General features: G+C 41.3%; 1 protein-coding gene across 4 annotated transcripts in view; it reads left to right on the top strand.

The window, feature by feature from the left end:
• Window positions 1-11: 11 nt before the first annotated feature.
• Wdr76 (WD repeat domain 76) overlaps window positions 12-14,255 on the top strand; it is a 63,239-nt gene continuing 48,995 nt past the window's right edge. Inside the window, exons 1-7 of one of the 4 annotated variants that reach the window (XM_063250138.1) lie at window positions 12-49; window positions 1,590-1,705; window positions 6,038-6,149; window positions 7,098-7,484; window positions 12,094-12,186; window positions 12,310-12,365; window positions 13,812-13,938. In XM_063250138.1, coding sequence (XP_063106208.1) covers window positions 7,329-7,484; window positions 12,094-12,186; window positions 12,310-12,365; window positions 13,812-13,938 — 432 coding nt within the window. In that variant the 5' untranslated portion in view covers window positions 12-49; window positions 1,590-1,705; window positions 6,038-6,149; window positions 7,098-7,328. Of the gene's footprint in view, window positions 50-1,589; window positions 1,706-5,967; window positions 6,150-6,304; window positions 6,452-7,097; window positions 7,485-12,093; window positions 12,187-12,309; window positions 12,366-13,811; window positions 13,939-14,255 lie in introns of those variants that run through there. The other 3 variants (XM_063250139.1, XM_003475460.5, XM_013159010.3) reach the window with 3 other exon arrangements.

Here is a 14,255-nt window from a genome sequence, read left to right as displayed (position 1 = left end):
TAGAGGATTGTGGGATATCGGAAGACTGCGCCTCTCCAGCTGCTGAAAGGTCTAGTGTATTACTCGTATTCTTTTTTTTTTTTTTTAATTTTTTTTAATTTTTTTTTTTATTACTCGTATTCTTATGAACCCGCTGGTCCTCAGCTTCACTAGTGAGACATTGAGAAACTTTGAGGCCAGTAAGGTTTGAATAAAAGATTTCACTTGTTAAGCCGGGCACGGTTGTGGAGGTCTATAATCCCAACGCTCAGAGTTTGCTTAAACAGTAGACTCAAATTCGAGTCCCACCTGTGCAATTTAGTGAGATCTTGTCTCAAAAAAATAAAAGGTCTGGGGATGTAGTTCAGTGGTAAACAATCACTGTGTCAAAAAGGACAAGTTTAGAATCACAGCACTAAAGCAAAACAAAAGAATAAAATTGAGGAGAGGCAGATGCATGCCTGTGATCCCGACTGCTTGTGAGACTGAAGCCTCAGGATTATAAAGTCTCTGCCACTATGAAGTATATAGGACAATTCTGTCTCAAAATTAACAATAGTAAAAAGGAGAGATGGGGCTTAGCTCAATGGTACAGCACTTTCATGTACTAGGTCCTGAGTTTGAACCCCAGTATCACAAAAATAAACAGTTAAAAAACAACAACCACCCCAAAATACCCAAGAAAATAGTGAAAAACTTTGTCTTGACTGTTGAAAACTCATGGAATAAAATTTTTTCTAGGGTGAGTGTGATAGCACATTCTTGTAATCCCAGCATTTGAGAGGCTGAGGCAAGAAGGTTGTTTTGATTTCAAGACCAGCCTGGGCTACATAGTGAGACCCTGTCTCAAGAAACAAAAAACAGGGGCTGGGGATTTAGCTCAGCGGCATAAGTGCCTGCTTTGCAAGCAGGCAGTCGTGAGTTGGATCCCTGGTACCGATAAAAAGGAAAAAGACAAAAAAAAAAAAAAAAAAAAAAAAAAAAAAAAGGGAAAAAAAAGAAACAAAAAACAGAGCTGGGGATTTAGCTCAGCGGCATGAGCACCTGCTTTGCAAGCGCTCAGTCGTGAGTTTGATCCCTGGGACCAATAAAAAATCTTTTTAATTAGCTCGCTTGATGAGACTACTCTTAGCAGGGATGTGGTATTTGGTAGCTGCACACCAGAAGGCAGGTAGTTGTGATTTAGGCCAGTGATACACACAAAACAAAAATGTCCTAAAGGCCTAAAAAATCACCTGAAATCCTAGTACCTTACTTTCTTTTATTTTTTATTGATAGAAAACTGGTAGAAAACTTTTTCATTTATTTAGAAAACAGGCTCTGCAGAGCAATTTTGGCCAAGTAAAAGGAGGAAAAGAAGTACACTCTACAGCATGAAGATGGACCATGGTGCAACAGAGAACACAGTGGTCTAGCACCCAACTTTCAACTTTCATGGTCTTTCATTTTCTGGAGGTGCATATTAAAATTCATTTATGGCTGGAAAGTGTATTTAGTTTCCTAATAACTGTGTACTTGTGTTTATTGTTTTTAGGACTCTGAAAGAATGATGGAGGAGATATATATATATATATATATATATATATATATTTTTTTTTTTTTTTAAACAGGGCGAAAGACTTACATAGCTCACAGTTTGTGGAAGTTTCAGTCCAAGATAGGCTAGCTCCGAGGCATGACAGAGGGACAGCAGTTCATGGTGGCAGAAAACAGCAAAAGCAAGCAGGTAAAAAGAGAGGGCAAATCTCTTTCTTATATCTCTTTTTTGTATTGTATTCAGGCTCCCCACCCGATAGCAGGTATAGCACTCATACCCTTAATCTTAGCATGAATCAATCTCAAACTCTGGACTTAGCTGCCCCTGAAAAACTTCCTCCCTCCATGAGGCTTTGTGGGGACATACAGACACAAATCATAACACTCTGTCCCTGACCCTTCAAAGACTCATATACACTCCTTTATGATAAAGGTATTTAGTCCATCTCTAAGAGTTGCCAAAGTCTTAACAGTTTCAGCACTGCCAAAAAGTCCCAAGTCTCCTCTGCGATGTAAGGCAAACTTTTAGCTATGAGCCCCTGTACAAATGAAAACAAAGTTAAACACTTTCAACATTCAATGGCACAAGATAGACATTTCCATTCCAAAAGTTATACAGAGGGATACAAAAGAATGGGAGCAAAGTAAACTTAAAACCCAGCAGACAACATTAAGTCTTATAGTACCTGGGCTGGGGATTTAGCTCAGCGGCATAAGCACCTGCCTTGAAAGCAGGCAGGGGGCTGAGGATTTAGCTCAGCGGCATAAGCGCCTGCCTTGCAAGCAGGTGGTCGTGAGTTCGATTCCTGGTACCGATAAAAAACGAAAAAGACAAAAAAAATTAAAAAAAAAAAAAAAAAAGAAAGCAGGCAGTCATGAGTTCAATCCCCAGTACCGATAAAAAGGAAAAAGACAAAAAAAAAAAAAAAAGTCTTATAGTTCCATGTGCAGCATCTGAAGCACTCTGTGGCAAGATTTGAATTCCACAGGGTTTGGGTGTCTCTATCCCTATGGCACCGCTAATTGTTGTAGCTCCTATGGCTTCTGTCTCAGGCACCCTCTGTTTCATCCTTGCAGTTTTCTTCAGATGATTCATGTCTGTGGCGTCTCCAGACTTCTGGGTTTCTACTGCACCTTTGGCTTCACCCTCACAGCTTCACATACTGCTCTCTCAGGGGCACCCTGCCTGGCCTCCCAGCCCTTCTGAAATCTGGGTGGAAGCCTTTTTGACCCCGCAACTTATCCATTCTGCATGTACCTAAAACCAGCACCATGTGGATAATGCCAAGGTCTGCTGCCAGCTGGAGCAGTATCCAGACTTCCCTCTCTCTTGGTTGTAGGAGTTGAGTGTCTGTATTGCTTAGCATTCTGAATCCAAATTAGAGGAACAGATTCTCTAGGCTATTGCCATTTTTGAACACAGTACAGCAGCCACCATTCTAGAACATGGTGCACTGGGGCTTTCTTCTCAATGTAAAATCTTTCACTTTTGAAGTTTTTGTTTTGTTTTGTTTTTGGGGTGCCAGGGATCAAACTTGGTTTTTTATTTTTTTTTCATTTTTGCAGTTTTGAAGCTGCAAAGGGTGGAATCCTGTTGCTTCTTGTAATGCCTTCAGACCATTTTTTTTTTTTTTATCTTTTTGAGACATGGGCTCTCTATGCAGGTCAGGCTGGCCTTGAGCTCACTTTGTAGGCCAGGCTGGTCTCGAACTTGCAACGATCCTCCTGCTTCAGCCTCCCAAGTGCTGGGATTACAGATATGAGCCACCATGCCTGGCTGCTCACACCATCTTTTCTATTCTCCCATTCTTTCTCAGCAATCAAGATCTCCTCTACTTTATTTTTTGTAGTCCACAGCTGTACTGGAGTTTCTTTCTGGCCAAACTCACAATGTTTTAGATCATTCTTTGCTCTTGATTCTCAACATAAATCTGGCTAAAAGGCACCAACAGTATCCATGCCACTACTTCAACATTTGCCTTTACCTTTCTTCTGCCAGATTAGTTTGCTGCCCTAAATCTCAGTCTCAGGTAAAGTCTCTGAACACGAGCAAAATGCAAACCAGCTTCCTGCCAATCCATAGCACACATTATCTGGAGTCTAACAGCCAATTTAGTCCTTCTTCCCAGTAGAAACCTCCGCATGCTGGTCTTCACTGCTTTTCTGGTCTTTTGAGCACTGACCAAAATCACCTATTCAGAACAGCCTAAGGTGTTCCAGCTCTACTTCTTCAGTGGGCATCTCCAAACCTTTCCAAACTCTTCCCACAAACCATCAAATCACATAGTTAGGTATAGTCACAGCAATGACTACACTTTTCTCTACCAAATTCTTTCTTTCTTTCTTTGGTTTGGTTTGTTTGATTTCTTGAGACTGGGACTTGCTATTTAATTCAGGCTGGCCTTGAGCTCACTATGTAGCCCAGACCAGCCTCAAACTTGTGGCAATCTTTCTACCTCAGCCTCCCAAGTGCTGGGATTACAGACATGCACCACCATGCCCAGCTCTCAAATTCTTTATTTTTACTTTTTCTTTTTGGGTACTGGGAATTGAACTTAAGATCTGGTGCTTGCCAGGGAGGCACTGAACTACATCCCTGGCCCCTCTGGTACCAAATTATGTGTTACTTTTCTCTAGTTGCTGAGACAAAATATCTAACACCCTCAAGTTAAGGGAGAAAAACTTTATTTATGGTTGGTAGAGGTTTCAATCCATAATTGGCTGGCTCCACATGGCACATGGCAGAGGGACAACAGTTCATGGCGGCAGAAGACAGGAAGAGAGAGAGAGAGAGAGAGAGAGAGAGAGAGAGAGAGAGAGAGAGACAGACAGAGAGACAGAGAGAAAGAGAGCACGCTAAGGGTCTTGACCTCAAGAAATTTGAATTTAGGAAGTCATTAACAACTTGTAGAATTGCAGAAACAGCCCCGATTTATAGCTGGGTTGTTAAAAAAAATTGGCAAAATGAAAGTCAAAACATACTTTATCATAGAAGGGATTTTTTCCGTTTGCTTTTCCAGACAGGGTTTCACTATGCAGTTCAGGCTGGTAGGGGGAGTTTTTTGAAACAAGGTCTTCCTTTGTATTCCAAGTGGCCTTGAACTCACTGTAACAGGAGTGTGCCACCACAAGCAGCTAGAAAGGACTATCAACTGTGGTGGATGAGAAGGGTTAGCATGCCAGTCTTGAAGGCCAAGAAACAATATGGCATATACGGAACAATATGCAAAATGTTTAATGAGTAATTTTTTTTATTTTTTTGGTGGTGAAGGGGATCCAACTCAGGGTCTTGTGCATGCAACGCAAGTGCTGTACGACTGAGCCACATCCCTTACCTTGTAAGTTATTTTCTGAGTCGAGGAATGGTTAAAGTTCCATGGGTACCAGGTCATGGAAGGCCTTAAAGGTGCTATTATTGTATGACCTGTGCCGCAAACGAGACTCCCAAGGGCTCCGTTCTCATGCAAGAACAAAGGGGTCTTTATTGTTCCGCGCACACCGGGTCCTCCAAACAGGTGGAAACGGAGAACCCCGAGTTGGGACAAGGCTGGTGTTTTTAAGGGGGAAAAAACCGCAATGTAAGCGTTTTTTTACAGAAGCCAATCACAGCAGTTAGAGCGGGATAGTTAGCAGTTTACCTATTTGTGGTTGGTCAGCTCATAAGGGATGACCAGCGGGTCAGAGTTAATTAACTGTCTTTGTTCTGCACAACTTATCTTTAGGACACCTGGTTTCTGTACGGCTTGAGTTTGACATGTTTCTACAACCCTGATTGGCGTAATCGGCAGGCTCTATCTCTGAGTTTCCTGGCACAGCACAGCCCAAGCATATCACAGCTGCAGATATTTTCTTTGATCTTCCTGCAGGGCTGAGTTAGGACTGAGTCACGTGGCCCAGTGCTGTTTCTAGCTGAGAAACAGCATCTTGTTTTTAACCTTTAAATTTCTGGTTCTTCATTATTATTATTATTATTGAATTGATTTCACTTGTGTTCCTACCCACTCCCTTCCCCCATGAAATTGGTAGGTCTTTTTTTTTTTTTTGTCTTTTTCCTTTTTATCGGTATCGGGGATTGAACTAAAGGCAGGCGCTTATGCCGCTGAGCTAAACCTCCAGCCCCGAAATTGGTAGGTCTTAAGCAAGCTTCAATGGGAAATTCAATTCAGAACCAAAGAAGCTATGAGAATGCCTTAAAGGTAAATCTGGATAGTATCTTTCATCCCAGATGAGTGGCAACATCCTATACTCCCAGCACCTGGGAGGCTGAGGCAGACCTGCACATTTCAGCCCAGGCTGGGCAATTTAATGACTTAGTGTGACCCTGTCTCAAAAAATAAAAAAGGTGTGAGGATGTAGGTCATTGTGAAGGCCCTGCATTCAATCCCAAATATTGCAAAAGAAAAAAACTAAACCAAAATTCTCGCGTCTGGTAAGGTAACGCAGTGGCCGCAGGGAGCAGGTGACAAAGAAGATGGAGGGTCGGTGAAGTGCACGTTGACTGGTTTCCTTGTCCCTTCCCTAGGCAGCTATGTGTCTGAGCCTTTCCCAAGTTAACGCTGCATGGCAGTATTTTCTCCTTTGAAGCATGCTCCAGTATGTCCGGGTGAAAACCAGCACCGCCATTGTTAGTCACGGTAAGAACGCCGATTTTGGCGGCTAACTACAGCCAAACAAACGCTCCGCTCCTGCTGCCAGGCCGCCGCTCCTTCCGGGCCCAAGGCGTAGACCCCGCCCCTCCTTCCGGTCCAGCTGCTCTTTCTCTCCCCCCCTTCTTCCGACCAGTCTGCCCCGCCCCCGTGGAGTTTGCTACCGCCCTCTCCCGCCAGTCCCCGCGCGCTCCTGGCGGGAAAACTCTGCCTCAGCCGACACGGAGATGTCGCGGCCTGGCGAGGACTGCAAGGGGAAGGTGGGCTCCGGGGTGCGGGCCCTGGCGCAGGTGAGGCCGGCGGCGTCCTGTCTTCGGGAGGTTTCTGCGGGGAAAGCCCTGTGGTCTACAGAAAACCAGGCCTGTAGCGCTGAGGACCGCTCTGTCCCTAACGCTAGAGACAGCGGCAGGACTGACTCGGGCCCTCCCTTCTGCCCTGTCTTGTGTGCCTTGGCAGCGTTCTCCTTCCAGGGGGTTGAATCCAGGATCTTCACTCGGAGCTACAGCCCAGTGTGTTTATTTTAAAATTTGAGACAAGGTCTCAGTCACTTGAGTTGCCTGCGATCCTTCTGCTTGAGCTTCTCAGTGTAAGGCGCCACCAGGTCGTGCGCGATGATGGTCGTCATTACTGTAGGTTTGGCAAATTCACGTGGGCAATCACTGTGCCCAGTAGAATCAGGGATTTCATTTCGGTTAATAAATGATGCGTCTAGATTTTGGAAGGGGAAGATTTTCTTCTTTTTTGGTATCAGGGATTGAACTCATGATCTGGCGCTTGACAGGCAGGCAAGGCTTATGCCTCTGAGCTAAATCCACTTGAATGATGTTGTCATTGAGAAACAGGATTCCGATTGTTTACACAGAACTGTTAAGGACCTTATGGAAAAGGCTTGGGAGCTGGGATTCTGACACTGTTTTCCTTTATTGACCTGAATAGGTGACTGAATTTAAAGAAAACCAAGATGTCACTTATGCTTCTCTGAGACCAGTACAGACTACAGTTTTAGGAAAAACGGCAAAGGTTTATCTTACCCCCTTCTCCCTCAATGATTACAAACTAGAGCAACTCAAGCACTCCAAATCTCTCTCAGAAAAGAATTCAAATTACAAGGTGGTATGTCAGAAGACTGAACCAAAGAAGCCTTGTGAAGAACTTTTAATTCCAAAGATGAAAGCCATCCCTTCCAAGGTAGAATCCACACTGCAAAAATTGTCCTTAGATGTTCACACTGAAAGCAACAGGCCAGGACACAAGAGCCCTTCAGCTGCCACCGTTCTGAGTGTTGACATGGAGAGCAGTGATGAAGACATCACACTAGGCGTGGTAAGAGTATAATTAGTAGTTTGCTCCAAGTTGTCTTACTGTTTTGAAATTTGAAAGCTAAGGTTGTCAAGGGTCTCTAGTGAAATCAAATTATTTTATTGCCCAAATTTATTTTGTAAATTTTTTATTTTTTATAGTACTGGGAATCGAACTTAGGACTTTTGCACTGAGCCACATTCCCAGTCTCTTGCTGTTTTTTATTTTTGCACAGGGTCTTGCTAAGGTTCTCAGACTGAGTTCAAACTTGTGTCCTCCTACCTCAACTTTGTAAAGTGCTGGCATTGCAGCCTGTGCCATTAGGCTCAGCTGGTGTCTAATTCTGTTGGCTTCTACATCTTACCAGGAATATTGTGTTTATACAAGACAAGATAAAATCATATGATGTGACAAAAAGTTGATAGAACTAGGGAAACACAAATGAAGTTAGGGGAAGGGAAGTATGCTAATAGAAAAGTTGTTATGAAGTAGGTATTTGATTTTTGCTTACTTGTCCCAGAAGTAAGAACTGGGACCTACAGTGGGGAATTTGGGGTTAGTCGTTAAGTGCCTTAGACCATGTACTTCCAGGCATGGTCACTTTAATAAACCTATTCTTTTTTTTTTTATTCAATGAGAAGATTGGATCAGATTAATGATGCCTATGATTTAGCCTATCAGATTACCTGGAAGGATGTATTTTATTTTATTTTTTGTATTTTTGAGGTGAAGTCTCACTGGTTGGGCTTGAACTCACAGAGATCCTGCTGCCTCAGCCTCCCTGGTACTGAGATCAAAGGCATACTAACTACCAGTTTCTGATTCAGAAGTTTTGGGGTTGGGAGGGGTCTACAATTTGCATGTCTAATAGGATTCTATTCACTGGCACATCTGCTGTTTGCCCTGACCTGTGCTTTGAAAACCACTGGGAAGGGTGAGGAATATAGTGGCATAGTATCTGCCCCGTGAGTGCAAGGTCCTGAGTTTGATTCCTGGTACAAAAAAAAAAAAGTAAAAACTACTGCTGGGGCAGAAATAACCACTGGATTATATTATCTCTTTAATCCCTTAAGCTGCAAGGTTCTGAATATATAAAGCAAATTTTATTCAGATACAAAGAAATAGGGTCAAACTACAGCAGTGAAGATAGTCAAAGTCATAAATGTGTGGGATACATTCTCTTAGGGACAGACTGTAAGATAGGTTTGTATGAGGTAATGTGATAGGAATTGAACCTGGCCTGAGTGCTAAGCAAGCACTGTGGCACTGAACTGTACTTCTCAGCCTTCATTATTTTCTTCTACTTTTATTTATTTATTTTTGTGGTACCAGGAATTGAACTCACAACCTCACACTTGCAGGCGCTTATGCTGCTGAGCCAAATCCCTGGCCTATTTATTTATTTTTGAGACAAGGTCTTGCTATATAGTTTGATGACCTTGAACTCACTGTGTAGTCCAGGCTGTTGAAACTCATGGTGATCCTCCTGTTTCAGCCTCCTAAAAGGTGGGATTACAGGTATATGCCACCAGGCCCGTCCCATTTTTAACATTTTAAGTGATCTTGGTAAGTCACTTAACTTGTTCAGGCTAGGCTTGAACTTTGATCCTTCTGTTTTATCCTCCTAGAGTGCTGGGATGACGAGTGTGCATACCATGCCTGGATAGCAGTGACTTTTTTTTAAAAAATAGATTTTTTTTTTGTCTTTTTCCTTTTTATCAGTACCGGGGATCGAACTCACGGCTGCCTGCTTGCAAGGCAGGTGCTTATGCCGCTGAGCTAAATCCCCAGCCCCAGCCCCAGCTAAATCTATTTTTAAATAGATTTTGAGATGGTTTTAGGCTTATGAAAGAGTTGCAAAAAAAATCAAACAATTCCTGTGTCTTCTTCATCTATCCTGCCCTTAGGTTAATATCTTACAGGACCATAGACTATTTGTCAAATTAATGTATTAACAATGTACAATATTGTTAAAGGAAATATAGAACTTACTAGGATTTTACCAGATTTTCTAGTCATTATTTTTCTGTCTACTACTCGAATGGGTCTCTAGTCTTCTCCAGAGTGTGTTAGACCTGAAGAATACTGGACAGTTCTTTTGAATAATGTCTTTTATTTTGAGCTTGTTACTTTCTCATGATTAGGCTAAGGTTTTGCATTCCTGGGAGAGATCCCATAGTACTGTATGTGATATCACATCTCTAGTAATTTATAAGGAACAGAAGTTTATTTATTTAGCTCATGGTCTTGGAGCCTGAGAATACAAGAGATCGCCACTGGCCTTTGCTATGCATGCAAAGCTCTTCCTGGTGCAAGTCACATGGCCAGAGAGAGTATACAAGTTTATGATAGTTATCAGCTTGACTGTTTCTTTCCATGTTAATCTATGATTGGATTACAGATTTTTCTCATTTTATTGATCTACCTGGTCAAATATGGTTCAGACTTACTGATCTACCACTTGGATGTATGTCTTTTTTTGGTACAGTTCTGTATATCTTTTTTGTAGAGCCTCAATGTCTTTTTTGCTCAGTACACCTTGTTTATATAATACTGTTCTATGTCATAGTACTGCATATAAGTTACGCAAATGAAAGCAGAGTCATCAAATTGGAGTTTGGCTGTTTCTTTGTTCTGAATATTGTATGTATGTATTGTATACAATTCCTCGTTTAAAGACTGATTCACTTAACAGCCTAGTTACAGGAGAGAAACTTGGTCTTTAGAAGACTGTTGAGAAGAGTAGTCTTCATGACTCACTTCCCACAGATTGTTCATCCATATACTATTTTTTTTTCGTTTTGTTTTTGAGACAGGGTCTTTCTATGCAGTTCAGGTTGGCCTTGGGCTCACTTTGTAGCCCAGGCTGATCTCGAACTTGCAAATGATTCTCTTGCCTCAGTCTCCCAAGTGCTGGGATTACAGGAGTGTGCCACCACACCTGGCTTTTCATCCATGTATTGTTAACATGAATTTGGGGACTAAATTTCTAACATACGAAGTTTAGGGGACACATTCAAACCATGGAATACTGTTTCTTCATATCTCTGAGACTATTTCTGATTAATTTAGTGTTATGTTAGTGGGAAGTAGTGATAAATTTGTCCTGTTGTGTTAATTTTGGTACTGTGGATTGAACCAAAAGGCTTCATTCATACTGAAGCTACATCTACTGTTTCCTAGTTTTTATTTTGAGACAGGTTTTCTTTCTTTTTTTTTTTTTTAATTTTTATTTTAAAGAGAGTAAAACCAAGCAAAATAAAACAATAAAGTCAATCAAAACAAACCAGTGTAAGTAACACAGGACTTCAAAATAATAGGAAGTCAGCAATAGTTTCCATAATGCCTCTTTCTTGGCTTCAAATTGCTGCAGATACCTTCAGACATAGTAAAAATCAAACAAGACAGAACAGAATAGAACCAATAAAAACAAAACAATGAATACAATAAAGGACTTCAAAACAGGTAATAGTAAATCCATAGTGCGTCTTGTTATCTTTGAAATAGCTGCCCATGCCATTGGATATATTAAAATCAAACAAGGCACAACAGAATAAAACCCAGCCCAGCAAAGCAATGCAAATGATATAGGACTTCCAAACAAGATAATAGGGAACTAACAATGGCTAACACAGTTAGGAGATACTCCATAGATGCTACATTGCATTTTTTATCCTCTGAATAGATGACTAGACTTCCTGCTTTATGCTTGCAAAGCCAATGAAATACTAAACATTGCAAGCATTAAGTTGTATTTTACCTGAATAGTTATTATTGCAGCCTATGTTTCTCTGTTTTTTTTTTCATTTTATTGGTACCAGGGATCGAACTCATGACTGCCTGCTTGCAAGGCAGGCCCTTATGCCGCTGAGCTAAATCCCCAGCCCCCTACCTATGTTTCTCTGCATCAGCTGGTCGCTTATGGTGGGTTTGGGGTAGGGGTGGGTATGACTCTACTTGTTTCTTAGCCCATGTGCCAGAAGGGGCTGGCATCTGGCTGTTCCCTCAGCAGTCCGCACGTGGTGCTCATTCACAGGGAGAGCTTGCTTCTTGGTGACTTCTAGTTCTCTTCTCTCACAGTCTGTGAATGGTGGTGACTCGTGGGAAAAGGCTGGGATCTGGCTGCCTTTCCTAGCAGCCTGTGTGTGGCACTGATTTGCAGGGAGGTCTTGCTTCTGATCTTGAGATAGGTTTTCACTGAGTCTCTGAGGGTGGGCTTGAACTTGTAATCCTCTTGTCACAGTCTCCCAGAGTGCTGGATTACAGGCATGGACCACTGCACTGGTAGAAATATTTTTGTTTATTAAAAACTGAACTTTTGAGTAAAAGTGTCATCAGTGGCCACTAGGAAGTAATTTGCTGTAAGATCCCACCATATGACTCCTGGTAATGGGTTACTTCTTGTAGTTGAGGAGCCATAGAAATATCTTACAATGATTCCCAGTATATGATTCCCAGTATAGCCTGTCACTAGTGCGGCAGAGATGGTTGCTGTCTAGTAAGATCACATGCAGTGAATGAAAGGGGTGTAATTTGAAGGAATAGGTGCACACAGAGTAAAACACCTAGTTTTGTGAAGTGCATTTACTGCAGATTATATAAAGTAATGGGATCTTTTGATATAATTTTATAGGATGATTTTTCAGGATTGTCACCATATGAAAGGAAGAGATTGAAGAACATATCAGAAAATGCAAAGTTTTTTGCTTCTCTTCAGTTGTCTGAGGTTTGTATGAAATTTCTAATTAAAACTAAGATACTATTTCTCCTGTCAGGTTAATAAAATATTTTGAAATGTCAGCTCTGTAGCTATAAGGAAGCTATAAGTTGTATTCTGTGTACTTTTCAGACAGCTGCAAGGCTCCATGAAATAATAAAGAAGAGACAGCCTCCTAAATCCAAAAGGTAAATGTTTGGTTTACAGTGGCTATACCATGTTATTTTGCTGACCTGTTTTATGATTTTATTTATTTATTTATTTAAAATGAGAAAAGGTTTATTTGGCTCATGTGTATTATAATTTTAGTTGGTTTGGTGTAGTAAACCTTAGTAGTAGATCATAAACTCTATAATATTAATTCCTTTTTTTTTGGTCCTGGAAATCAAACTCACAACCTTGTGCTTGCCAGGCAGGCACTTATACCACTGAGCTAAATCCCTGGCCCAGTAATCTTAATTCTTTTTTTTTTTTTTTTTGTCTTTTTGAGACAGGGTCTTGCTATGCAGTTCAGGCTGGCTTTGAGCTCACTTTGTAGCCCAGGCTGGTCTTGAACTCTCAACGATCCTCCTGCCTCAGCTTCCCGAGTGCTGGGATTACAGGTGTGAGCCACCATGCCCGGCTAATAATCTTAATTCTTATAGGGTCTTTGAGACAACATTATTCTTTAATAACTTTCCAGTTTTCATTTCCACCAAAGAATATGGAACAGCTGGACATGATAATGCATACCAATAATCCCAACAACTCAGGAAGTTGAGGCAGGATTGCAAGTTTGAGATCAGCCTGGGCAATGTGGTTTGTTGCAGAATAAGAAATGATGTGAAGCTGGGTGTGGTGGCTCATGCCTGTAATCCCAGCACTCGGGAGGCTGAGATGGGAGGATCCTTGCGAGTTCCGGACCAGCCTGGGCTACAAAGTGGGCTCAAGACCAGTCTGAACTGCATAGCGAGACCCCGTCGCAAAAAGACAAAAAAAAAAAGATGTGGGGTTGTACCTCATTGGTTGAGTGCTTGGTCTTTTTCTTTTTCCTTCCCTTCTTTCCCGCCTTCCTTCCCTCCCTTCCTTCCTTTCATGGTATTGGAGACCAGGGCCTCACATGTGTTAGGCAAATGCTTTACAGTTGAGCTACATTCCCAATCTGTAGTTCTGTTTTTTTGAGACAGGGTGCCACTCTGTATTTCTGGCTAGAGTTGAGCTCACTGTGTAGCCCAGGCTGGCCTCAAACTCCCTGTGATCCTCTTACCTCAGCCTCCTGAGTGCTGGGGTTATAGGTGTGTGCCACCATGCCTAGATATATTTGTCTTTTTTGTAGCTGCATAGCATTCTGTTGTATAATAATGGCATAATTTTTTAAATGTCTCTCATCTATTCATGCTGAACCTTTAGAGTTGGCTTTTTCTAGACTTTTTCATGAATGTGGCCATATATATATATATATATATATATATATATATATAATCAGTCTGATCAATGTGTATGCATTAATGTGTGACTATACGTATGGGCAGCATTTCTAGAAGTTATCGCCTTAAGATTGCTATTTTATCAGTTTTACTGTTTTTTTTAGTGCAATATAACAGTTTCACTGTTTTACTAGTATAGGATAGATGAATTTTTCTCTATTCCACTAGAAAAACGCCTAAGAAGAGAGAAAATGAGATTGGATGTAGAAGATCAATGCGGTTGCTGAATGTCAATCCTTCAGGAGTCTCATTACCATCAACTCCAACACAGCCAGTATTAATAGAAGATGAAAATGTAAGAAAAAACCACAAATGAAATAGAGTACTTGGGCCTAGGGGTATAGCTCAGCAGCACAAGTGCCTACCTGGTAAGCGTAAGGACCTGAATTTGATTCCTGGTACAAAACAAAACAAACAAACAAACAAAAAATATATATGGTAATTTAACAAAATGCTGAATAACTTAAATTAATGTAGATTCTGTATGGTGTAGTGAGTAAGATTTTAAAGTCATAAAGCCTGCGCTGGGTTCTGTTTTTCTGAAATTCTGGGGTTGTAAAATAAGTATTTCACCTTTCTGAGCCTCAGCTTTAAAAACATTGTATTACGGAA

Source organism: Cavia porcellus, unplaced genomic scaffold, assembly GCF_034190915.1.
Source record: "Cavia porcellus strain 051 isolate PalLab524CR breed Dunkin Hartley unplaced genomic scaffold, mCavPor4.1 scaffold_6, whole genome shotgun sequence".
NCBI classification, from domain to species: Eukaryota; Metazoa; Chordata; class Mammalia; order Rodentia; family Caviidae; genus Cavia; species Cavia porcellus.
Note: the sequence above shows the minus strand (reverse complement) of the source record. Positions and strands in the feature narration are given on the sequence as shown.